We start from the raw sequence: 25,978 nt of genomic DNA, 5'->3' as shown, positions 1-25,978 counted from the left end.
GAATTGAGAATAGACTAAATCTCCTAAAGGAGACCTTTCACCAATGGGCCCCCGAGGGCATAATTGTTCAAAGCCCGTAGGCAGAGTGACCACCGCGGAACCCAAGGAGGAGGACATATGACCAAGTTGAAATTAACGGAACCGCTCGGAGGAGGGAAGACCATTCCTAGACATCAAATGGCAGGAGAGCCCGGGAATGGAGATGGACTACGTCCACCCAGCAAAAGAGACCCCCCTAGAGCCCTTACCACACCAGAGTTAAAGCCAGCTGGGAAATCGGAGTGATACAGGAGAGACCGCATAGGGGAGGACAGAGATGCCAGCCTAAACTTAACAGAACAATAACCCCAAACATACGGGGGAAAAAGCCATCGGGGCTAGAAGAGGACCAAGTGAAGGAGAAGAAAGAGGCAAAGTCCAGAGAAGAGAGTTAGGATGAACAGGGGAAAGCCAAAGCTCCTCTAGCCCCCCATCCATCTGCTGTAAGCGTGATATGATGACCACAGGACTAAGTGGCGCAAGTGGGCAGCCCAATAATATTTGGCCATGTCCGGGACAGCCAGACCCCCAGAGGCCCTACCAGCCAACATTACAGGCATCGGGAGATGATGCCTTTTAGCATCCCAAATAAAACGAAACAACGTTGACTGAAAGGAACGAATATCAAAAAGAGGGACTCGGCCATTATCAGCAGACCTCTGCTGTTTGGGGGAATGTGAAGGCGGCAGGGACGCCATATTTATTATGGCCACAGCAGGGGGCTCCAGGGTCCCAGTATAAGAAGAGAGGGAGACCTATCCAGGGGATGGGGGAGAGGTGAAGGCAGCAGGAGGTAAGTCCCAAATGATCCCCTTGTTAGTGAAGTGGCAACAGTCCAGTGATTGAGATGGTGAGGAGGGGGAAACAGGAACTGACCTGGCCGTGACAGTAGAGTCCCTGAGAGCGCCCACAGGAGGAGAAGATGGCGGCCAGGCAGGAGTGCAGGATGGATCCAGGACGTAAATGCCAGAACTGTAAAAATATATGATTAATTAAACCGCACGGTCAATGGTGTACGCGCAAAAAAAAATGACAAAGTCCAAAATAGCTTATTTTTGGTCACTTTTTATACCATAAAAAATGAATAAAAAGCGATCAAAAAGTCTGATCAAAACAAAAATGGTACCGATAAAAACTTCAGGTCACGGTGCGAAAAATAAGCCATCATACCCCCCCCCCATACATGGAAAAATAAAAAAAGTTATAGGGGTCAGAAGAGGACAATTGTAAACGTATAAATTTTCCTGCATGTAGTTATGATTTTCTTTTCAGAAGTAATAAAAAATCAAACCTATATAAGTAGGGTATCATTTAATCATATGGACCTACAAAAAGATAAGGTGTCATTTTTACCGAAGAATGAACTGCGTAGAAACAGAAGCCCCCAAATTTTACAAAATGGCGTTTTTTTTCTTCCATTTTGTCGCGCAATGATTTTTTTTTTCTATTTTGCCGTATATTTTGGGGTAAAATGACTGGCGCAAAAAATAAGCCATCCTATGGATTTTTAAGTGCAAACAGATTTTTGGTGTTTTATGGATTTTTTAATGGATTTTTAGGTGTTTTACGGGTTATGATTTTTAAAAGGTAAGGAGGAAAAAAGGAAAGTGCAAAAACTGAAAAACGCTATGTTCTTAAGGGGTTAAAGAATTGGGACTGAAGACCTCCTATGGGGTTAACCTTTTCTCTCTTGTTTAATACAGCAGGGTCCAGGAAGCAGAATGAAAGCACAAGTAGTGAACTGAGCACGTCAGGTAATAAGCACACCCAGCGAAAGTCAATATACACTATCCGCATGCAAGTATCAATCTAATTGGGAATTGTACCTCTCGTGTTACAGAGAGCAGCGCAAGTAATCTGTCAGCAAGAACAGACATGGACGGCAGGGGCTACCTACAGCAGAGAAATAACCTTATCCCTATGATGCTTTCAACACCGGAATCGCTGCTCATCTCATGTATATTGAGGGGAAACTATACGGATGCTCATGAGGTAGGTGATGTTTTTGAATGTGGGTAGCACTGTGGCAGAGTGGTTTGCGCAGCTCTATTCTGACCCTGGGATGGAATCTGCATTATCTGTTGTTTTGTTCCAGGTTAATATAGGGGTGGGTTATTGCATAGTGCTCTGGGGCAGTGGTCTCCAAACTGTAGCCCTCCAGATGTTGCAAAACTACAACTCCCAGAATGCATCCTGGGAGTTGTAGTTTTGCAACATCTGGAAGGTTACAGTTTGGAGACCATTGATCTAGGGTAGGGATGTCCCGATACCATTTTTTACCAGTACTTGCCGATACCAGTTACAGATACTTTTTTTTTTTCACTGTCATGTGACAGGGTGTTTTTTTTTATTTAATGGGGAAAAAAGGGGTGTTTTTATATTAAAACTGTATATATTTTTATAAAAAGGATTGATTTTAAATTTTTATTAGGGAAGGGGTCAAATAATTATAATTTATTACACATTTTTCAACTTTTTTAGTTCCCATAGGAGACTATTACTTGCAATCTGTAGATTTCATACACTGATCAATGCTATGCCATAGCTGAGCGTTGATCAGAGTTATCGGCGCTCCTTTACTACTTCCTGCCATGGATGGCTGCAGTAAAGGAGCGACGATCGGATGGCCTGGTCCTGACTGATACTCGCTGCTGAGCGTTCTGCGTATCTCGGAGTGGGCACAGGGCGTAAATTTATGCCCTGCGTCCCTTAGGAGTTGATCCATTTGGAGAGTGCAGGTGGCTTACCGCACCTCCGTGATACCTGCCGGCGGGAGTCCCGCTGGCACGTATCTGATTAGGTATTGGAAACATTTGCACGAGTACAAGTACTCGTGCAGATGTCCAGTATCTGTCCCGATACTGATACCAATATCTATAACAGGACATCCCTAATCTAGGGTTAAGTATATTATACAGTACACTGGCAGTCTAGTGAGGGTAACTATCCACACTCTCTAGAGATGGCTCCTCTAGTGGACAATCTCTGACAGGAAGCTGAACACTTGCATTGTGCTTCCCTTCCTGCTCCTTATTGATCAAATGCAGTGATGCTGAGAAGACAGAGGTTTACAGTACAGTGATCCCTCGACCTACAATGGCCCCGACATACGATAATTTCAACATGCGATGGCCTCTCAGAGGCCATCGCATGTTGAAGGCAGCATCAACATACGATGCTTTTTTTATGTCGGGCCATCGCATAAACGGCTATCCGGCAGCGATGACTGCTTCAGCTGCCACCGGATAGCCGTTTACGGTGCCCCATGTGGTTCACTGACTATCACTTACCTGTCCTCGGGGCTCCGGCGCATCCTCTTCGGGATCCCCTGCATCGTCGGCGCTCTCCATCGTCATCATCATGTCGCTGCGCACGCCGTCCCGTCATCCAATAGGAGCGGCGTACGTAGCGACGTGATGACGGAGAGCGCGGATGTTGGGGAAGCAGAGGCCTTGCCAAAGCGTCGGGGACACCCCGGGGACGCGGCGACAGCGATGGAAGGCGACATCCCGGGCAGCGGTGACGGTGCGGAGCGGTGGGGACAGGTGAGTACAACTTCCTCTAACAGTGGTCTACAACCTGCGGACCTCCAGATGTTGCAAAACTACAACACCCAGCATGCCCGGACAGCAAACGGCTGTCCGGGCATGCTGGGTGTTGTAGTTTTGCAACATCTGGAGGTCCGCAGGTTGTAGACCATTGTCCTGTACTTTACATTGCACGGATCCCTCAACATGCGATGGTTTCAACAAATGATGGTCCTTTTATGACTGATTACCATCGTATGTTAAGGGACCACTGTATAATTATACTGAAAGTCAAGATGAAGGTATGTGTAGATAAACATATTAACAACATATATTTAATTTATTGGTCACAAATGCATTTCACGTTGCTTAGGTCTCCAGGAGGTTTAATCTGCAATCTTCTCCAAGCCATGGGGAGCTCATTTTTATGGAACGATATCAAGAAGTCATACGCGAACTGTCAAAAGTGGAGAAAAAAATGGAAAATCAGACATCAGAAGTTGGCATAAAAAAGCCAGGGAGCAGCCGCTCCACGCTGCAGGCAATAGGAAACGCAGCGGCAGCAGGTGAACATTAAAGGATTAGTCCAGTATAACAAAACGTATCCCCTATCCGCAGTGGGGAGAAGTGGCAGATTGCTGGTGGTCCGACTGCTGGGACCCCCCTTTGATCTCCCGCCTGGCGATCCAGCTCTGTGCACGAATGCTGCGTGTCGACCACGGCACGAAGCTGTGAATGACACTCCCATGCATGCATCTCTATGGTAGAGCCAGAGATACCTGAACATTATATCTCTGGCTTTCCTATAGAGATGCATGGAAGGAGCATGTCGGCCAAAGCTTCCTTCGTGCAGTAGTCGACACGTCTCTATTCATGGGGGGAGCGGGACACTGGGCAGAAGATCGGGGGGGGGGGGGAGAGCTTTGCTATGGGGATTTCCTCCTGCTCTGGACAGTTCCTGACATGAACAGAGGTGTCAGCAGAGAGCACTGTTGTTAGACAGTAGAGAACAACCTAACTTCCCCTGTAGTATAAAGCAGCTAATAAATACTGGAAGGATTAAGATTTTTTTTTATAGAAGTAATTTACAAATCTGTTAAACTTTCTGGAGCAAGGTGATATGAAAAAAAATAGGACCCTGACCACCGCCGACAGAACACATAGCATCTCACAACTTATACATAGCAGTAACTCTTTAATTTTCTAGAGCACCAAAACAACTTTCCGAAAGACACTTTGTGGTAACAAGTCTATTATACTTGCATATTGCAAGCCATAAATTAGATATATATTCGTCATGTGAGGACTTTGAATGTGTGGCCATTCCCTATCCTTCCCAGCTGATAAAAGATAACAACCTGGCAGTTTAGAAGCTGGACCTGTGGTAGTCAGCTTGGGTTACCACAACCCCTTTTCACACATAAAAGCAATTTCTGTATAGTTCAGTATAGGGTATTTTTCTATTTTTATTATGCTGTTTATTCCTTCCAGGAGTGGTATTCTATTCCATATCTGATGTGACTGATAAGTTGGTGGCTCCAGCAGAGTGCCTTATACCGGCTTTACAGGAGGATTTCTGGTTAAGAAGTGCACACTTGGAGAAGACTGATCGGTGGAAACATGTGGTGGAAGAGCTGAACCCCGCAGCTATGGCAGCATTTGATTTGGCATGTACACAAGCACATCTCTGGAAAACATGCAAACAGCTGCTGGAGACGGCAGAGAGACGACTGCAAAACTGTCTGCAAAGTAAAGGTATAAAACACAGAATGCAGCATGGATGAAATTATGAAATTCCTTGAATTCCTAGGAATGATATGGGGAGCTGTGCTGTGGACTAGGAATGAGATGGGGAGCTGTGCTGTGGACTAGGAATGAGATGGGGGGGCTGTGCTGTGGACTAGGAATGAGATGGGGAGCTTTGCTGTGGACTAGGAATGAGATGGGGAGCTGTGCTGTGGACTAGGAATGAGATGGGGAGCTGTGCTGTGGACTAGGAATGATATGGGGAGCTTTGCTGTGGACTAGGAATGAGATGGGGAGCTGTGCTGTGGACTAGGAATGAGATGGGGGGGCTGTGCTGTGGACTAGGAATGAGATGGGGAGCTTTGCTGTGGACTAGGAATGAGATGGGGAGCTGTTCTGTGGACTAGGAATGAGATGGGGAGCTGTGCTGTGGACTAGGAATGAGATGGGGGGGCTGTGCTGTGGACTAGGAATGAGATGGGGAGCTTTGCTGTGGACTAGGAATGAGATGGGGAGCTTTGCTGTTGACTAGGAATGAGATGGGGAGCTGTGCTGTGGACTAGGAATGAGATGGGGAGCTGTGCTGTGGACTGGGAATGAGATGGGGGGGCTGTGCTGTGGACTAGGAATGAGATGGGGAGCTGTGCTGTGGACTGGGAATGAGATGGGGAGCTTTGCTGTGGACTAGGAATGAGATGGGGGGGCTGTGCTGTGGACTAGGAATGAGATGGGGAGCTTTCCTGTGGACTAGGAATGAGATGGGGAGCTTTGCTGTGGACTAGGAATGAGATGGGGAGCTTTGCTGTGGACTAGGAATGAGATGGGGAGCTGTGCTGTGGACTAGGAATGAGATGGGGAGCTGTGCTGTGGACTGGGAATGATCCAGGAATGAGTTAGATGGCATTGCTGGGGACTGTGAATCAGAAGAGGAATTATGCTGGGAACCAGCATACTTCTTCATCTTTGTGTGCTGTGCCTGTTTGCTTATTATACATTTTTATCAGCATCCTGTATGTATTTTCTTTCCTTGAGAGGACCAGCCCTATTAAAGACCACTTTTTTGTGCACAAATTTGTGTGGTCGACTCACAGGATTTATTGATTGTACTTTTTTCATGCGTATGTGCTTCTAAGAGTGAACTCCGTTCTGGAGGACTCAACACAACAACCCGTTGGCCATTCATTTAAAATGATGTAATATTTTCTTCAGGTCGGCCGTCTGATGTGATTATGGAGCATCCAGAAGGAATCAGAGGAGTCCAGGCGTTTCTTCAGCAAATGAGTAAAATCATTAACTACCCCAGCCTACCACAAGGACAAACTGAGATAGGTAAATACCTTTTTATTAGAACTAGACTTACACCATTGTGCTTTCCAAACAATCAGATTTTTCGAGTCTAGGTCTGAAGAAGAAATGGTGTGTAGTTTGCAGTGGGTAAAGTTGGTCATAAATGTTAGATAGCTATTGGTTAAAGGGGTTTCTCTATCGGCTCCATTGGGGGACACAGACCGTGGGGTGTATGCTGCTGTCTCTAGGAGGTGTGACACTATGATAATAAAAAAAAGTCAGCTCCTCCCAGCAGGATATAAACGCCTTCAGGCTCTGAGCTAATCAGTTTAGGCTTAGTGTCTGAAGGAGGTGGACATGGTCTGGAATTATCCAGACCAGGTCTTCTGATTTTTTGTTTTCCTAGTTTAGGGACGTGTTAGTTTTTTTTATTCCTTTTCTTTTCTGTTTTCAGGTGGGGACTCAGGGACTCCGGTTCCCTGTTTCCCCATTGCGAGTAAGGGAGCACAGCCATGGCCGAGGTGACCAAGATTCTCACCTGAGCGGAGAGCAAGGTTCTGGCCATTTCAGCGATTCACATTCCGGGAGTGCTCAACTGGGAAGCGGATTTCCTCAGTCGGTCCTCACCTGACCCCGGCGTGTGGTCTCTACATCCGGAGGTCTTCACGCAGCTGCAACCTCTGGGGCATTCCGGCCAGGACCTCTTCGCGTCCGGCACAATCGGAAGAGCCTTCCTTTTGTGTCCAAGTTCTGGGACTGCATTTGACGGCGTGGTGGTTGAGACCGCGGTTTTGAGGGCCAGCGGGTTCTCTTCCCAAGTCATTCACACCATGCTCAAGGCTCGTAAGCCCTCCTCCGCAAGAATTTACCGCCGTACTTGGCGGTCTTATTTTTGTTGGTGTGAAGCTCAGGACTTCTCCCCGGTAACCTTCTCGGTTCCCCATCTTCTCTCCTTTTTGCAGTCGGGGTTGGAACTGGGGTTGTCTCTCAGTTCACTTACAGGTCAGGTTTCGGCCCTTGCTGTTCTTTTCCAGCGGCCCCTGGCTTCTAATTCTCATATCTGGACCTTCCTTCAAGGAGTGGCGCACGCTGTTCCTCCTTATCGGTCACCCTCTCCCCCTTGGGACTTGAATTTGGTTCTGAGTGCCCTCCAGGGTGCACCCTTTGAGCCCCTTAGAGAGGTGTCTCTCCGCCTCCTTCCTTGGAAAGTGGCGTTTCTTGTTGCTATCGCCTCCATCCGGAGGGTGTCTGAATTGGCAGCTCTTTCCTGACATTCTCAGTTTCTGGGAATCCACCAGGACAAGGTTGTTTTCCGGCCAGATCCTTCCTTTTTGCCTAAGGTGGTTTTGGCTTTTCATCTCAATGAGGACGTTGTCCTCCCGACTTTTTGTCCCGCTCCTTCTCATCCTAAGGAGCATTTACTCCACAAACTGGATGTGGTTCGGGCTGTTAGGTCCTATCTCTTTATTACTTCTTCGTTTCGTCAGTGTGATTCCTTTTTCGTCCTCACGGAAGGTCTTCGTTAGGGACAACCTGTTTCCAAGGCCACCACTTCTCGGTGGATTCGGTCTGCCTTTTCGGAAGTCTATCGCTGTAGGGGAAGATTCCTCCTTTCAGGGTTGTGGCTCATTCTACCCGTTCTGTTGGGGCATCCTGGGTTCTCCTGAACAGAGCCTCGGCCTCGCAGATTTGCAAGGCGGCTACCTGGTCGTCTTTACACACTTTCTTGAGGTTCTATCGAGTTCATACCTTCGCATCGGCTGATGCTAGTCTGGGTCGTAAAGTGTTGCAGGCGACAGTGGTTCGGCCGTCTGCCTGACTGCTTATCTGCCCACCCAAGGGACGGCTTTGGTACGTCCCACGGTCTGTGTCCCCCAATGGAGCCGATAGAAAAAAGGAGATTTTTGTTTACTTACCGTAAAAGCTCTTTCTCGAAGGATCCATTGGGGGACACAGCTCCTGCCCTTTTTGGGATTTTCCTTTTGGTTCTCTGTCCGAGGGTGTGTTCAGTTATGTTTTTCTTCTGGTTCTCTGACAGTTTTGGGTTCTCTTTGACCTGTTGGTCTCCTCCTATTGCTCTGGAACTTAAACTGATTAGCTCAGAGCCTGAAGGCGGGTATATCCTGCTGGGAGGAGACGACTTTTTTTTTTATTACCATAGTGTCACACCTCCTAGAGACAGCAGCATACACCCCACGGTATGTGTCCCCCAATGGATCCTTCGAGAAAGAGATTTCACGGTAAGTAAACAAAAATCTCCTTTTTTTTTAATCAACTGGTGCCAGAAAGTTAAGCAGATTTGTAAATTACTCCTATTTAAAAATCTTAATCCTTCCAGTACTTATCAGCTGCAGTTTGCTCCACAGGAAGTTCTTTTCTTTTTGAATTTCTATTGTCTGACGACAGAGCTCTCTGCTGACACCTCTGTCTGTATATGGAACTGTCCGGAGCAGGATAGGTTTGCTATGGGGATTTTCTTGTACTCTGGACAGTTCCTGACATGGACAGAGGTGTCAACAGTGAGAAATGTGGTGAGACAGAAAAGAAATTCAAAAAGAAAAGAACTTCCTCTGGAGCATACAGCAGTTAAGTACTGGAAGGATTAAGAATTTAAAAAATAAGTAATTTACAGATCTGTTTAACTATTTGGCACCAATTTATTTAAAATAAAAATAAAAAATTTAAGCACTAGTTTGGCTTATAGCTACTCCTCCGGACCCCCACTTTACAGTCCTTTCTGCCAGATAACTCTCCTTCCACAATATTCTACTATATTCCTTTTCTGCCAATAATATTACAGAAGAGAAGATAAGCATGCATCTGAAATGTAGCATGACGGAGCTTTTACATAGCTGCTACTCTCTGCTAAGAGATGAACACATGGTTCGCCACATCACCTTGAGCCATGAGCTGGAGAACAACATTGCACAACTTAGGTCTGCAGTCGCTTCCTTCGGTGAGTCCAATTAGTGTCGGCATTATATCACTTTTTATTGAAATTATTGCTCTTCAGATGTAATTGAAATGGAAGCTACAAACTATTTTTAGCTTAATTTTAAAATTAATGACTATGAAAGTTTTTTGTTATTAGTAAAGGGATTTCCTAACCCATTAAAGGGGTATTCTGGCCAAAGAAGTCTTATCCCCTATCCAAAGGATAGAGGATAAGATGTCTGATCGTAGGGGGGCCGCCGCTGAAACCTCCTTGTTTCTTGTTTCCCATAGACATGAATGGAGGGGGCGTGGCCTGACGTAATGAGGGGGTGTGGGGGGACGTCAGGTCGCTAGTCCCAGAAACAGAGGTTCCTGAGACTGGATAAGCAGTCCGGCACAAAATGCAGTCCAGCGACGGGACCCCCGCGATCAGACATTTTATCCCCTATCCTTTGGATAGGGTATAAGATGTCTTTGGTTGGAATACCCCTTTAACTCTTATCAGTGTTTGATCACTGATTGCACATGTTGTTAAACATTGGGGTTAGTTTATTTGGTATTTTATTATCCTCATCATGTTCTCCCCACATGCCATCATACCTTTTTATATAACCTTATGTCTGTCTGATTTTTTTGGATACAGAACTAAAAGGAAACGTGATTCAGTCTCTAATGGACCAGGCGTCGATGAAACATCAAGATGTGCAGGTCCATCCTGTTCGCAAACAAATGATTCTTCTCCAAAACAACCTGGATGAACTCGCACAGTTGCTAGACAATCGCAGTTTAGCCTTCAACCCCATTTGCTGCTTTTTTACATACATTGACACCTTGGCCAAAGTTATTATCCAAAGTACAAACTCAGACTTGGGTAAGTAGGACCAGACTGTCATATACTTATGATGGTTGTACTCCTGGTTTGGATCACACACTTTGCATATTAAAAAGCATCACTTGGCTCCAGTACACTTGTCTATCACTAAGACTGCTTTCACTGTCGGTTGCTCCGTTTTAAAGAACAGTTATAATGTCCCGTTAAGAAAACCCTTAAAAATGGCTGTTTCAAAATCCTATTCAAGTCTATGGGATTTTTACATTATCCGTTTTCATCCGTTATAGCCCGTTATGAATAATGGACGTTTTTTGTGACGGGGGAAAAATATAGTGCATATAATGTTTTTTTCTCCTGTCACAAATAACGTCCGTTATTCATAACGGGCTATAAAGGGTGAAAACGGATAATGTAAAAATCCCATAGACTTTTAGATTTGGATTTTGTAACGGACGTTTTTAATGGACAACTGCAGCGGAAACAACTCCGCAGGATAGGGGATAAGTGTTTGATCGTGGGGGGTCCGACCCCTGGGACCCCCCACGATCTTCTGAACGGGGCCCCCGCATTAGCGCTCAATGGTTACGCCCCCTCCTCATACAGTTCTATGGGAGAGGCGGGGAGGCACGAACGCTGCCTCTCCACTTCTCCCATAGAACTACATGGAGGAGGCGTGTCAGCCGCCACGTCATACTGCAGCCGGCATGCCTCCTGCACGGGAGAGCCGTTTTCCCCCCCCCCCCTCCCCGTGCAGGATATCGCGGGGGGTCCCAGCGTTCGGACCCCCGCGATTACTTATCCCCTATCCTGCAGATAGGGGATAAGTTGTTTTCGGCCGCAGATGTCCTTTAAAGGTTTTCGTAAACCTTTAAAATGATCTTTAAAATGAACAACCTATAGTGTGTAAGCAGCCTAACATGGGTAGTAATATGTAGTAGTCCTGGAATATTCGTAATTTTTTATCAAATAATCATATGTATTTTTGCAGAAACCTCTTTGGAAGTAAAGGTGGCAAATCCCTTTGTTCTTCTACATCAAAAGCCCTCACAAGTGGTATCCCATTTGTTATTTGAGCGACAAGTTCCACCCGAAAGGTAATATGCTGTAATGCAGTACATGAGTTTAAAGGGGTACTCCACTGGAAAACTTTTATTTTATTTTATTTTTATTTATTTTTTCAATCAACTGGTGCCAGAAAGTTAAGAGATATGTAAATTACTTATATTTAAAAATCTATTTAAAAAAACCTTCCAGTACTTATCAGCTGCTGTATTTTCCAGAGAAGTTCTTTTCTTTTTGAATTTCCTTTCTGTCGGACCACAGTGCTCTCTGCTGACACCTCTGTCCATGTCAGGAACTGTCCAGAGCAGGAGAGGGTTGCTATGGGGATTTGCTCCTACTATGGAGAGTTCCTAAAATGGACAGAGGTGTCAGCAGAGAGCACTGTAGTCAGACAGAAAGGAAATTCAAAAAGAAAAGAACTTCCTCTATAGTAGACAGCAGCTGATATGTACTGGAAGGATTAAGATTTTTAAATAGAAGTCATTTACAAATCTGTTTTTAACTTTCTGGCACTAGTTGATTAAAAACAAAAAAAAATGTTTTCCAGTGGAGTACCCCTTTTAGATTTAGAGGGGAATTTATCGTTGGTGGTAGAGTCCTTTTGTTGCTTATATTAGGTGTAGATTTTTGCACAATGGCTTATTTGCAAAAAAAATTCTATAGGATGCTTGTGCTTTTGTATTAAATATTACCTATTATTATTATTATTATTAAAGTTTGTCTTACCGTTCAGGTTGTCTTACTTGTTGAAGAAAGAGAATCTTGGGCTGAACGTGGAGCAGGTGATAGCAGATTATTGCTGTGGGAATCTGTCGTTCTGCAATATGAGGAAGGTGAACCAGGTGCAGCATCTGTTACTCGGCCTCGTCCGCTCAGCACAGCAGTGTGTGGATGCTTCCCTTCCCAACATGGACATAGCAATGTCTGTAAGTCCCCCGGATAGTGAGGACTCTGCGTTGAGTACACCTACATCTCCTTCTGAGTCCAGCCAATACTCCCTTACAGCCTCTGTCTTGAACTTTTTAAAGACTAAATCTACATTAACCGCAGCTGTAGCTTGTTTAAGTGCCATCAAAAGTCCTAAGCCAGCCAAGTCTGGACTGTCCTGGATAGAGTTACGAGGCAGTAAGAAAGAAAGTCCGCTGGAGATGGAGAACATTGCTAAGGAGTGTGATTCACTGCTGTCAGAGTTTCCTGTTCTTCAGCGCTTTATTACTTTGATGTCCGCACCTTTTAGAGATGGTTCCCAAGAGCTTAGCGGGCTGAGTAGCCTTCTCTGTGGGAAGCCTTGCATAGCCTCAGTCCTCCTAGGACTCCATGCACCATCAGCATCTGCCGTGTTAGCTGAAGCTTTCCAAGACGCACTCTCAAAGAAGAACTGGACGAGTGCACTGCAGCTTCTTAATCTCTACGCCAGAGACTTTGATCTTGAGCAAGTCAAAGATGCTCTTCGGTGCTGTGCTGCTGCTGAAGGTAAAACTACAAAAGGGGTATTTATGTTTCAGGAAATAAGTTAGACAGTGTCCCAATAGTCTCTTTGCCAAGATAATATTCTTTTGGACCCTTCAGTGTTTCTGGGTGTGAACTTAATCTTAATAATGGAAATGACAGATGCTGGGTGGGATTATACAGTCAGGTAATCCTAAAATATTTAATGATAGTACCATCGAAAATCTTTTGGGTTGCTCACAGATCCTCTTTAAGCTGATCAATGCGGGTCCAAGTAGTGAGGTACCCAGCAGTCAGACACTCTTAACATATCCTGTTAATGGGAAAACCCTTTTATCCTACGCACACTTTATGCTGCATATTTAAAGCTGTAGATTTACATTATAATCTGCAGCATCAAATATGTGCAAGATACTGTATGTGTAATTACACCCTTAGGGTAGGGTCACAATTGCTGTGTTTTGCTGCCTATTTGCTGCTGCGTATTTCCCTATCCATTAAAGTTAATGAATAGTTAAATCGGCTGCATATTTTGCTACCCATTGATTTTCATGGGTAGGAACATAAGGTATTCCGCACCTAGACTTCTTATCCCCTGTCCAAAGGATAGGGGATAAGATGTCTGATCGCGAGGGTCCTGCCGCTGGGGACCCCCCTGCAATCTCTGTTGCATCCCAGACATCTTTTGCACGGAGCGAATTTCACTCTGTGCCAGATGGCTGGCGATGGGGGGGCAGAGGCTTGTGATGTCATGGTCGTGCCCCCTCAATGCAAGTCTATAGGTGAGGTTGCGCCCCCTCAATGCAAGTCTATAGGTGAGGTCGTGCCCCTTAATGCAAGTCTATAGGAGACGTCACACCCCCTCCCATAGACTTGCATTGAGGGGGCGTGGCTCTGATGTCATGAGCGGGACATGGCCATGACGTCACGAGCCTCCAGCGCTGCACCCGGCGCTCTAAATGAACACCGGGTGCAGCAGGGAGATCGCAGGGTCTGCAGCGGCGGGACCCTCACGATCATACATCTTATCCCCTATCCTTTGGAAAGGGGATAACATGTCTAGGGGCGGAGTACCCCTTCAAGGGGACAGCAATTTAAATGGTTTTTATTTAAATGAATAGTCCTTAATTGTGGTATATTCTGTCCAGAAAAAGAAGGCTGGAGATACCTTTTCGCTGTTAAAGATGCCACTCTGAGAAGCACGTTGACCCTCCGTTTTCTGGACAAGTGGCCTTTGGATGCCTGCATGGAGATTTTGTCATACTGTGTATGTGAGATGGATGTTGAAGACAGCCTTAAACTGGAACTACAGAGCAAAAGGAAAGAATTGGAAGTGTACAGAAAGGTGCAGTACATTGTATTTTACTTCTAAATGCTGCTTTTCACTAGGTTTTCCACTGTGAAATTAGTAATTCCACATTTTTTTTTTTGAGGTAGCAAATGGATTGTGGTAAAGAGGTGTTGGAGCGTAAAAATGTTTAAAACAAAATTGACGCAAAGATGTATGTGGGTAGATAAAATGTATATGTTTTTACTTGCTATGCACTTATAGGGGTGTGGAAATTTTATAAAAAAACTACTTGTCCACGGGACTAAAATGGAGCAAAATCTACTTGTCCCTCATGACGATCCACTTGTCCGGGCCAATTTTTGCTTTTACGCTCTAATTTTTTCCTCCTCGCCCTATAATAGCCATAACTACCTAATATAATGACACCTTTTAATTTTTCAATAACATATTCTCTGAACCAAAAAAAAAAAAAAAAAAAAAAAAAAAAAAAAAAAATATATATATATATATATATATATATATATATATTTATATATTTATTTAGGGAAGTGAAATTGAAATAGTAAAAGATAATTTTGCAGATTTGGTTGTTTTCTTTTCTGCGCCATTTACCTTGTGGTTGAGGTAACATGTTAGTTTTATACTTTAGGCGCCTGATTACAGCGATACCAGATTTGTATAGTTTACGTCATGTTTTACTAATTCTGAACTTTTTCTAATTTTTTTAATTGCCATTTTTTAACCCCTGTAGCTTTATTTTTTTTCCGCATACCAGGCTGTATGAGGGCTCATTTTTTGCGCCATAATCAGTTTTTTTGTATCGGCACCATTTTGGTATTGATCTGACTTTTTAATCGCTTTTTACCTTTTTTTTCTGGGATATTATAAAAATTGCAAATCTGTGGTTTGGTATTTTTTTTACATTTACCGTACGGGATACATAATGTTATATTTTAATAGGTTGTACAATTACGCACGAAGCGAAACCAAATATGTTTATTTTTATTATGTTTGCATGTTTTTATATAGGAAAAGGGGGTGATTTGAACTTTTAACATGGAAGGGGTTAATGCGGCGGTCTTCAAACTGTGGCCCTCCAGATGTTGCAAAACTACAACTCCCAGCATGCCCGGACAGCCAACAGTTGTCCTGACATGCTGGGAATTGTAGTTCTATTGAACTCTATTAATCTGTGCGCTCTGTGATCCATTGATAGAGCCTGGTCCAGCCAGGCTCTATCAATGACAGAGCCGGGACAGCAGGGAACAAAGGTAAGCCCTCCGGCTACCTCCATAGTGGATCGCCCCCCTCCGATCGCGCTGCGGGGGGGCGATCCACCCGACTAGCCCACCAGGGAGTATTCACATGTCCCTTTAGACTCCGCTGTCAGCTTTGACAGCGGCGATCTAAAGGGTTAATAGCCAGCCGCGGCGATCGCTGCATGCTGGCTATTAGCGGCGGCCCCCGGCTACTGAGAACAGCCGGGGGCTTCAGAGTATGGAGCTGGTAGGAATCCCGAGCCCGCTCCATACTCCCCTGTGAGCGCCGCAAGCATCTCCCCGTGCAGACGCGCCTCCTCCCCTCAGCCCTCCGAAGCTACAGCTGGGGAGAGTGAAGGCAGAGGACGCAGGTCTGCACGGGGAGCAACAAGCCACGCCCCCTCATCTCCCCCCGCACGTCTGCAGAGCAGGGGAGAGAAGACAAATACACAGCTTCTCATCTCCCCTGCTCTGCTTCGGAGGACACAGGCTGCAGAGTATGGAGCGGGCAGGAGTCGGGAGCCGCTCCACACAGACTACAGATCGCCGCCGCACTTGTCAGGTCTGGCCCTGCTTGCCCGAAGCCGGGCTAAGGGCCGGACAAATTCACCTGCCCGGCACCCAAAACTGCTAGTCCCGGGCGTTGGGTGATAGGAATTCCACATCCCTGACTTTTATAGGCCTGAAATAATGCATGCAGTTCAGTGATAGAACACATTTCTTGGTCAGCTCCATTGGGGGACACAGGAACCGTGGGTATATCTTGCTGCCACTAGGAGGCTGCCACTAGGCATAACAAAAAGTCAGCTCCTCCAGCGGGTTAAACCCCACATACTGACTCAGAGACGCCCAGTTTTAGCTTAGTTTCCTAGGAGGCAGGCACAAGTCTGTTTACTCCAGACCTGGTCCATTTTTATTATTTTTTAGAATTTTAGAGTTTAGACTTTCTCTCCCTTTTTTATTTTTCTAGGTTGGGGCGACAGGAGCATGGCGCTGCCTGTTTCCCCACATGCGACTGAAGGGCACGGTCCGTAGAGTATGGTTCGTTAACCCTTCCTCGCCACCGACCAGCACCAGGTTGTACCTTGAGTCGGGGACACCTATTGCATCTGCTCGCCCCGCTTATTGAAGCCTGGTATGATGCAGTTTGTCTAGGTTGGTTGAAGACTTCTGGGGAGGGAAGACTTCTAGAGAGGTGAGTATAACATCAATTTAGGTGAGTATGTAACCCCTCTCTCTCTCCCCCCCCCCTCCCCCCTTCTTTTCTCGGGCATGCCTCTCTCTCATCTCCCCCTCTCTGTGATGGGGCATCTCAGGGGTTAATCAGGGGGGCATACAGGCCCCTAGACAAGAGGAATGCCTTTCCTTGTAGGAGGGGGCACCTTTGTGGGTCCTGCTGCTGTTGCGGCAGCTGATCCGTTTATACTTGGCTGGGGGGGCGCCACTACGGGGACAGGGCCGTCTAATACATTGTTTTTGCTCCCGGCAGCCGTCCCCACAGCTCCGGGGACCGCTGCCGGCCTTTTCCTACCTCCGTGCGCCCGGCGGTGTTCGCGGGTTCCAGCCAGGGGCTACCTGCAACTTTAGCCCGCGGCTTCGGCCTGGTCCCGGCCGCGTGTTAGCACCGCCCCTTTTTCTTTGCGCTTCGATTCGCTCCTATCCCCGCTGCGTGGGTCCTCGTCTCCTCCCTCTGTCGGGATCACGTGGCGCGGCTCCGGAGTCCAGCACTGCTGCCTCACAAGCTGCTGCTGCACTCTGCTCCTGTGGCTCTCCTCTTGCTATCTTCAGTGCTCCAGATCTTCTTCAACAGCCTGAACCTTCTGCTACCTGGTGCTGAATGCTGTTCCTGCGCTCCTGGCAAGACTTCAGGGACTGCAAGACACAGGAACCTGGGTGAGCTTGTTCCATTTCTTTCTTTTTCTGGGTAGCTGACTTCTCTGTATATTTTTGCAATGTCCCCCCCCAGCTTTGAACCTTCCCTTAGACAGGCGGTCTCCGCTTCGGTCACTCACTATGCTTGTACAGGGTGTAAAGTTAAAATGCCGGGGGGTTCGGCTGAACCCAAGTGTTCTGCCTGCTCTTCCTCCCACCCTACTCCCACCACCCAGGATAGCCCCCAGGAGCACGTGGCCCCTGACCCTGCCCCGTTTTGGGTGTCTTCTCTCTCCCAAACGATTTCTGATCTGGCGCAGGTTTCCAGGGAGGTGGCTACGGCCTTAAAGCAATCCTCCTTGTGTCCTCCTTGGGAGTCACGGACGGCGTCTTCGGACCGTCGGCGCTCCCGGTCCTCTTCTGCCAGGCGGCGTCCTCGGTCTTGTGGTCGCTCTTCTAGGGGCAGCTCCCGATCCCCGGCCCACCCTGCCAGATCTGTGTCACCTAGGTCCGGAGTTTCCACTGCCCGTTCCCAGTCCCCAGGGGAACTGGGGGACTCGGCTCCGCTCTCGGATTCTGAAGAGCTGTCATCCATGTCAGATGGACAGCTTGGTTTCAGCTGTCAAGGACACCTGTCATCTACAGGACCCTGAAACTTCGGACCCTGCTCCTGGAGTTTCCTTTACACGTACTCATCGCTCCCCAAAGGTCTTCAGTACCCATAAGGAGTTTGATGATCTTCTGGAGTCCGCCTGGAAGCTTCTGGAGAAGCGCTTCCAAGGCACTAAACGGTTGAAGACTCTGTGTCCGTTTTCTCAGGATCTTGTCTCTAAATGGACCGTTCCGCCGTTGGTGGACCCCCCAGTCTCCCGTTTATCAAAATCCACCACCCTGCCACTGGCGGATGCCGCTTCCTTTAAAGATCCCGCGGATAAGCGGGGGGGGAAATCTGGCGAAGTACGCCTTCGAGGCAGTTGGGTCCTTCCGGCTTTTGCTTCGACCTGGGTCTCAAAGGCCTTGTTGGTTTGGGCTTCTCTGCTCCGCTAAGGGGTGTTGTCCGTGGCCCCTCCTGATGATCTGGCTGATATCGCTCTCCACATCTCCAAGGCAGGTGACTATTTATGCCAAGTTTCCTTGGAGTCAGCACGCTGTGCGGCAGTTGCGTCCGGCAATCTAGTCGCCATTCGCCGCTCTATGTGGCTTAAAGCTTGGAACGCCGACTCGGCTTCCAAGAAATCCCTGACGGAAATGGCCTTCACTGGCGGCCGTCTTTTTGGCAAAAAGCTGGACGACATCATTTCCGAAGCTACGGGTGGTAAGAGTTCCTTGCTTCCTCAGAATAAGGCGCGCCGCCCTGTTGCTGGCGGGGGATTCCGCAAGACTGCTTCCTTTCGGTCCTTTTGCTCCCTGGGCCCCGGGCTCCAGGACAAGTCGGGTTCTTCACAGGTTCGGCAAGCCCCATCTTTCAAGCCTCGCCCCTCCTGGAAGCAGGAAGGCCGTTCCAGCCGTTTTCCCGCAAAGTCAAGAACTCTCAAACCTACCTCAGCCTGAAGGGGCGCCCCCACCCGATGCTCTCCCTCGGGTGGGCGGCCGCTTGTTCCTCTTTCGGGACGTCTGGTTGGCTCATGTCCAGGATTCCTGGGTTCGGGACGTCGTCTCCGACGGTTACCGAATCGAGTTCGGTTCTCTTCCCTGGGATAATTTTTTCCCGGGCTCCTCGTTCGCCCGTTCTGGCTGCAGGCTTTCGCTCTGCCATTTGCACTCTGTTGGAGCAAGGTGTCATTGTGCCTGTTCCTCCTCAGGAACGTTTCCGGGGTTTTTATTCAAAACTCTTCGTTGTTCACAAAAAAGGGGGAACGGCACCTTCGCCTTCGTCCTTTCCGGATGGAGTCCCTGCGTTCAATTGTTGCGTCCATGGACCAGGGCGAATTCCTGTCTTCCGTGGACATTCGGGATGCATATCTCCACATTCCGATTTTTTTCTCCACACCAACGGTTTCTACGGTTTGCCGTTTCGGAGGGTCACTTCCAGTTTGTGGCTCTGCCTTTCGGCCTGGCCACAGCACCAGGGTCTTTACCAAGGTCCTGGCGGCTGTCCTGGCCATCCTCCGCTCCCGAGGGGATCCTTCCTTATCTGGACAACCTGCTTGTCAAGGCCCCTTCCCTGGTCCAGAACGAGGAAAGTCTTCATATCACCCTACAGACTCTGACCAGTTTCGGGTGGCTGATAAACGAGGAGAAATCCAATCTTTCTCCCTCCCAGTCTCTGGTTTTCCTGGTCCTTCGGTTCGATACCGGGAGAGCCCGAGTTTTTCTCGCGCCGGACAAGTGGAGTGCCCTCCTGTCCGGTGTTTGCCTTTTGAGACGCCCACATCCAGTGCCGATTCGCTCCTGCATGACTGTGCTGGGCAGGATGGTGGCAGTCATGGCGGCGGTTCCGTTGGCACAGTTTTGTTGCCGCCCGCTCCAGTGGACCATTCTGTCTCTCTAGGACGGACCTCACCTGTCCTTGGATCGTCGGATCAGTCTTCCCTCCTCGACTTGCCAGTCGCTTCTTTGGTGGCTCCGCTCTCCCCTCTTCCTGGCCGGTCGCTCGTTCCTTCCTTTGAACTGGCTGGTCCTGATGATGGACGAGAGTCTCCTCGGCTGCGGGGGCGTTCTTCTTGACCGGACGGTCCAGGGCCGCTGGTCTCTTCAGGAAACCTGTCTTCCCATCAATGTCTTGGAGATCCGGGCCATCTTCCTTTTGTCTCCTGCACTGGGAGTCCCTTGTCCGGGGCCGCCCGGTCCGCGTCCAGACGGACAACGCCACGGCAGTGGCGTATGTCAACCGTCAAGGGGGCACTCGCAGCCGCGCTGCCATGGCCGAGGTGTTCAAGATCTTGGTCTGGGCGGAGCGCCTGGTCCCCGCCATATCAGCGCTCCACATCCTGGGGGTGGAAAATTGGGAAGCGGACTTTCTAAGTCGCTCATCTCCCGACCCTGGGGAGTGGTCCCTTCTCCCGGAGGTGTTTGCGTCCATTTGCGAGCGCTGGGGGACTCCGGACGTGGACCTCTTTGCGTCCCGCCTGAACCGACAGGTTCCGGTCATTCGTGGCAATGTCCCGAGATCCTCTGGCTCTGGCCGCGGACGCTCTCGTCGTTCCCTGGTCTCGCTTCAATCTCCCTTATCTGTTCCCGCCGCTTCCTCTCCTGCCCCGAGTGCTGAGGAAACTCAAGGTGGAAGGCGTCTCGGCCATTCTGGTGGCTCCGGATTGGCCCCGTCGCTCTTGGTACGCCGGCGTGGTTCTGCTCGTGGCGGACGTCCCCTTTAGGCTGCTGGATCGCCTCGATCTCCTCTCTCAGGGCCCACTTTGCCACCCCAATTCTCTGCCGCTATGTTTGACGCCGTGTATAAGGCCCGTGGTTTTTCCTCCGGGGTTGTTCGCACCATGCTCAGGGCGCGTAAGCAGTCCTCGGCCAGGATTTATCACAGGACTTGGCGTGCCTACTTTCGGTGGTGTGAGGCCAGCTCTCTTTCTCCGGTTCGTTTTTCTCTGCCTAACCACCTGGCGTTTTTGCAGTCGGGCCTTGAGACTCATTTGGCTCTTAGTTCCCTCAAGGGTCAAGTGTCGGCGCTGTCTATTCTTTTTCAGCGGCCTCTGGCTTCAGACTCTTCGGTTCGCACCTTCCTTCAAAGGGTGGCTCATGAGAATCCTCCTTACAGGTCCCCTACTCCCCCTTGGGATCTGAACTTAGTCCTGAGCGCCTTGCAGTCCGCTCCGTTCGAACCTCTCCAGGACATTTCCCTTCATTTCCTTTCTTGGAAGGTGTCCTTCCTGGTTGCCGTGACCTCCATCCGCAGGGTGTCGGAATTGGCAGCTCTCTCTTTTCAACCTCCCTTCCTGATTCTTCATCGGGACAAGACTGTGCTACGGCCAGTACCTTCTTTTCAAACAAAGGTGGTTTCTTCCTTTCATCTGAACGAGGATATCATTCTTCCCTCCTTCTGCCCTGCTCAGTCTCATCCTAAGGAGCGCTCCCTCCACAACCTAGATGTGGTTAGAGCTTTGCGGGTTTACCTTTCTACTTCATCTTCCTTCGGACGGTCTGATTCACTGGTTGTCCTTCCGGAGGGCCGCCGCAAGGGTTTGCCGGCTTCTACCATCTCCAGGTGGATCCGGTCCGCCATTTCTGAAGTGTATCGTTCAAAGGGGAAGAATCCACCCTTCCGTTTTACAGCTCACTCCACTCGCTCTGTGGGGGCCTCTTGGGCGGTCTTCAATAGGGCTTCTGCCCTACAGGTGTGTAAGGCGGCCACTTGGTCTTCGGTGCACACATTCACCAAATTCTACCAGGTGCACACTTCTGCATCCGCCGACGCCAGTTTGGGGCGTAAGGTTTTGCAGGCAGCGGTGGCCTTGCCGTCCTCTTGATTCCGGGTTGATTGGGTTTTTCCCACCCCGGGGACTGCTTTGGTACGTCCCACGGTTCCTGTGTCCCCCAATGGAGCTCACCGAGAAAAGGAGATTTTACACTTAACCGTAAAATCTTTTTCTCGGAAGATCCATTGGGGGACACAGCACCCACCCCGTTGTTTTTAGTTTGTTGCCGAAGGGTCGGTCGCCTATCAGTCTGTTGGTTCACTTGTTTTGACTGGGCTCCCTTCGGACTCTGCTTGTATTTTTTTCGGTTCCTCCTATTGCTTTGGGAATAAAACTGAGTGTCTCTGAGTCATTAGGTGGGGTATATCCTGCTGGGAGGAGCTGACTTTTTGTTATGCCTAGTGTCAGCCTCTTAGTGGCAGCAAAATATACCCACGGTTCCTGTGTCCCCCAATGGATCTTCCGAGAAAAAGATTTTACGGTAAGTGTAAAAAATCTCCTTTTTCCATTATTGCACCTGATTATCTATCACGTCCTGCCCGGATACCTTCTCGCTGTCTCTAACTCACTTCTTTGCAGTCCAACCTCCTATCCTCCCGCTTCAGATCAAACACCAGCGTGACTTTCATATTTGATTCTGCTTATAAGTACAGCAGCTGTAATAATCATCACCTCTGTATTCTCCTAAATAAACTAATAGACCAGTGTTCACCAACCAAGGGGCCTCCAGCTGTTGCAAAACTACAACTCCCAGCATGCCTGGACAGCCTTCGTTTTGCAGCAGCTGGAGGCACCTTGGTTGGGAAGCACAGTAATAGACCATAAGGATACAGTTGGGGAAGCTTTGCCTTCATTTCCTCTGGTGTAATTATCATCAGTGATTGTAATAGGAGGGTCTACCCCTTCCTGTGGAGAATTTGTGTGAAACAGTTCATGCAGTTTCATCATGCAGGAGGGTTTAGTAGTGGAGATGGTGACCCAAATTGAAAGCATGGAAACTCCCATCATTTTTAAAGGGGTACTCCGCCCCTAGACAATCCCCCAGGGATAAGATGTCTGATCCTGCTGCTGGGGACCCCTGCGATCTCTGATGCAGCACTCTTGTCATCAGCTGCTAGGAGCGAAGTTCGCTCCGTGCCTGATGACTCACCATACAGGGGCTGGAGGATCTTCACAGCCCCGCCCCCTCGTGACATCACAGCACTCCTCGTGACATCATGCCTCGCCCCCTCCCATAGACTTAAATTGACGGGGCAGAGCGCGACGTCTCGAGAGGCGGAGCCATGACGTCTCGATACTCCGGCCCCTGTATCGTGAGTCATCAGGCACGGAGCAAAGTTCGCTTCGTTTAGCAGATGACTCGGGGTGCTGCAGGAGGGATCGCAGGGGTTCCCAGCGGTGGGACTCCTGCCATCAGACATCTTATCCCCTATCCTTTGGATAGAGGATAAGATGTCTAGGTGTGGAGAACCCCTTTAAGCGGTCCCCAAGAGATCACAAGACCCAAGTTGAAGGAAATTGTTTCAGGAATTTTCAGATAGACAGAAATAACAAAATTGGGTAATATCAGCTGAATTCTATATAGTGGGTGACTGACACCACCATTTTCCCTACCCGGCTAGCTCTGTGTCTAACTCTCCCGCTTGCTAGGGAGAATGGAGGTGTAAATGGCATTTACACCTTAATCTGTGTTTAGGCAAAAAAAAAAAAAAAAAAAAGGGATTCCTTATATGACATGGCTTACATTACTTACACCAACAAACCCTTGTTTGTAAGATTGGAAGTTTTTTCTTTTTGTTTAGGTTTCATAATCAATTTGAAACACAACTTTGAGTTTCTCCCTTCCCTTCTTTAGATTCTAAGCCTGCAGGAAGACATAGCCTGGGAGAGCTGGCAGGATTTAAAGGAAGACTGTACCAAGGATCCTCAGGCTATAATCACGATTATCCTTGAAGCAAAGGTATGCTACTATGGTTTTTTGTTTTCATATTTTTGTTTCTTCTATTATAGCTTAACAAGAATTTATTTAATTTATTTACCAGTATTCATTCATTCATTCATTCATTTATTCAATAAAATATGGTAGTGATTCCAGAATAATGCAGAGCAGGCCACCTAAGCACTGGGAGCCCCATCATCATAAGAATGGTGGTCCCTAGTTCCTGAGTGTTTAGACTGGTGGCTCAGCAGCCATTTCACTCTCTGGGGGACATTCATAGATAGACCAAGTATCGTGATCCGCTATGTTTGGAAGTCCCATAGAGACGGAATATATCAGTGGCAGTGTAGCTTGAGTCACTCTAGGAACAATGGACTCCTGTTCTATAAATTTGTTTGGAGCTGACTGCTAGGACTCCCACCCATCAGACCATGAACAAGAACAGAAAGCAGAGAAGAGGCCAGTGCCTCGTGTAGTCCTGAGGGTAAGAGGTATATCCACCCTCCAGAGATTAGTCTCTCACCTTATGAGACACTTGGGTTCATGCAGATCTCCCCTGAACAGGGGTATAGTGAAGATTTCTGGTTTCAGGCCAGCAGTCACATAGACAGAATCCTATAGGTTGGAGCCGTAACAAAAGGTAACTGCTATATGCGGCGCTACTGCAAGAAGATACAATATTAGCAGTAGTGATAGATTATTGTGTATTTATAGGGATGCAGCATAAAAATAAAATGAACAGGTAAATAGGCAAGACGTGTTTTGGGGATGCTTTTATTCCTGCAAGTCACACACTAATGTCGATGTTTTTATTCCTGCAATAAAGGGGGATTTCGCCCCCCAAAACGTGTCTTGCCTTTTTACCTGTTCACTTTATTTATTTTATTTAGTTTTTATGCTGCATCCCTATAAATAAATAGACAATAGTATATCACTACTGCTTATATTGTATCTTCTTGTGGTAGTGCCGCATATAGCAGTCACCTTTTTCGTTCTATTTATTCGGCATCCCACCCATCAGGTACTTATCCCCTATCCTGTGGGCTGGGGATAACTATTATTCTTGGGGCCATAATATGCCCATTTGAAGCGGGCCTAATAGATAGTGACCCAGCAATTGGTCAGGTGTCCACTGGGAGCCATACATCACTACATTATTGCTTCCTTTTCCCTTGGTTGTCCACCTGTCACTGACACCATTGGCTGCATCACACTAAAATAAACCCCCTCAACAACCAAGATCAAATGGAGCGGGCTTTTAACCCCTTAAGGACTCAGGGTATTTCAGTTTTTGCACTTTCGTTTTTTCCTCCTTACCTTTTAAAAATCATAACCCTTTCAATTTTCCACCTAAAAATCCATATTATGGCTTATTTTTTGCGTCACCAATTCTACTTTGCAGTGACATTAGTCATTTTACTTCAAAATTCACTACCCCAAAATTCACGGTGAAACGGAAAAAAAAAATCATTGTGCGACAAAATCGAAGAAAAAACACCATTTTGTAATGTTTTTTTTTTTTTTGGACTTTGGAATTCTTTTACGTGTACGGCATTGACCGTGCGGTTTAATTAATGATATATTTTTATAGTTCGGACATTTACTCACGCGCCGATACCACATATGTTTATTTTTATTTACACGGTTTTATTTTTTTTATGGGAAAAGGGGGGTGATTCAAACTTTTATTAGGGAAGGGGTTAAATTACCTTTATTAACACTTTTTTTTAAACTTTTTTTTTGCAGTGTTATAGGTCCCATAGGGACCTATAACACTGCACACACTGATCTCTTACACAGATCACTGGCGTGTATTAACATGCCTGTGATCAGTGTTATCGGCGCTTGACTGCTCCTGCCTGGATCTCAGGCACGGAGCAATCATTCATCGATCGGACACCGAGGAGGCAGGTAAGGGCCCTCCCGGTGTCCTGTAAGCTGTTCGGGACACCGCGATTTCACCGCGGCGGTCCCGAACAGCCCGACTGACTAGCCGGGATAGTTTCACTTTCACTTTAGAAGCGGTGGTCAGCTTCTAAAGGGTTAATATACGTCCTGCGTCGTTAAGGGGTTAATAAATCTTACAGTAAGTACCTGACTTTTGTTATTATGAAAAGGAAAAGTATAATAAAACATTTATGTAGGTTGGGTCCTGTGTTTTCACATTTAGCATCCAATGGAGCAATAACTCTATATCAGTATACCAGCTGGAGGCACCCTGGTTGGGAAACACTGCTCTATATAATATATAATTTCTATAGCAAAGTACTTGAGAGGAATCGCTGTTTGCATTTGAGCCCATTTTCTCCTTGGAGCATACATATGATTGTAGACCTGATGTAATTCTCTTTATTCATTATTTACTCTATTGCCTCTA

General features: G+C 47.6%; 1 protein-coding gene across 1 annotated transcript in view; it reads left to right on the top strand.

Moving 5' to 3' along the window:
• Positions 1-25,978, top strand: part of ZFYVE26 (zinc finger FYVE-type containing 26) — a 106,690-nt gene that overhangs the window by 28,414 nt on the left and 52,298 nt on the right. Inside the window, exons 12-22 of the mRNA XM_056547099.1 lie at positions 1,743-1,793; positions 1,880-2,031; positions 3,940-4,132; positions 5,058-5,321; positions 6,522-6,641; positions 9,400-9,555; positions 10,177-10,404; positions 11,354-11,459; positions 12,161-12,900; positions 14,025-14,221; positions 23,518-23,622. Of these exons, the coding sequence (XP_056403074.1) occupies positions 1,743-1,793; positions 1,880-2,031; positions 3,940-4,132; positions 5,058-5,321; positions 6,522-6,641; positions 9,400-9,555; positions 10,177-10,404; positions 11,354-11,459; positions 12,161-12,900; positions 14,025-14,221; positions 23,518-23,622 (2,312 nt within the window). The remainder of the gene's footprint in view (positions 1-1,742; positions 1,794-1,879; positions 2,032-3,939; positions 4,133-5,057; positions 5,322-6,521; positions 6,642-9,399; positions 9,556-10,176; positions 10,405-11,353; positions 11,460-12,160; positions 12,901-14,024; positions 14,222-23,517; positions 23,623-25,978) is intronic.

Source organism: Hyla sarda, chromosome 11 (assembly GCF_029499605.1).
Source record: "Hyla sarda isolate aHylSar1 chromosome 11, aHylSar1.hap1, whole genome shotgun sequence".
Classification (NCBI taxonomy): domain Eukaryota; kingdom Metazoa; phylum Chordata; class Amphibia; order Anura; family Hylidae; genus Hyla; species Hyla sarda.
This window is presented reverse-complemented; position numbering and strand designations above follow the sequence as displayed.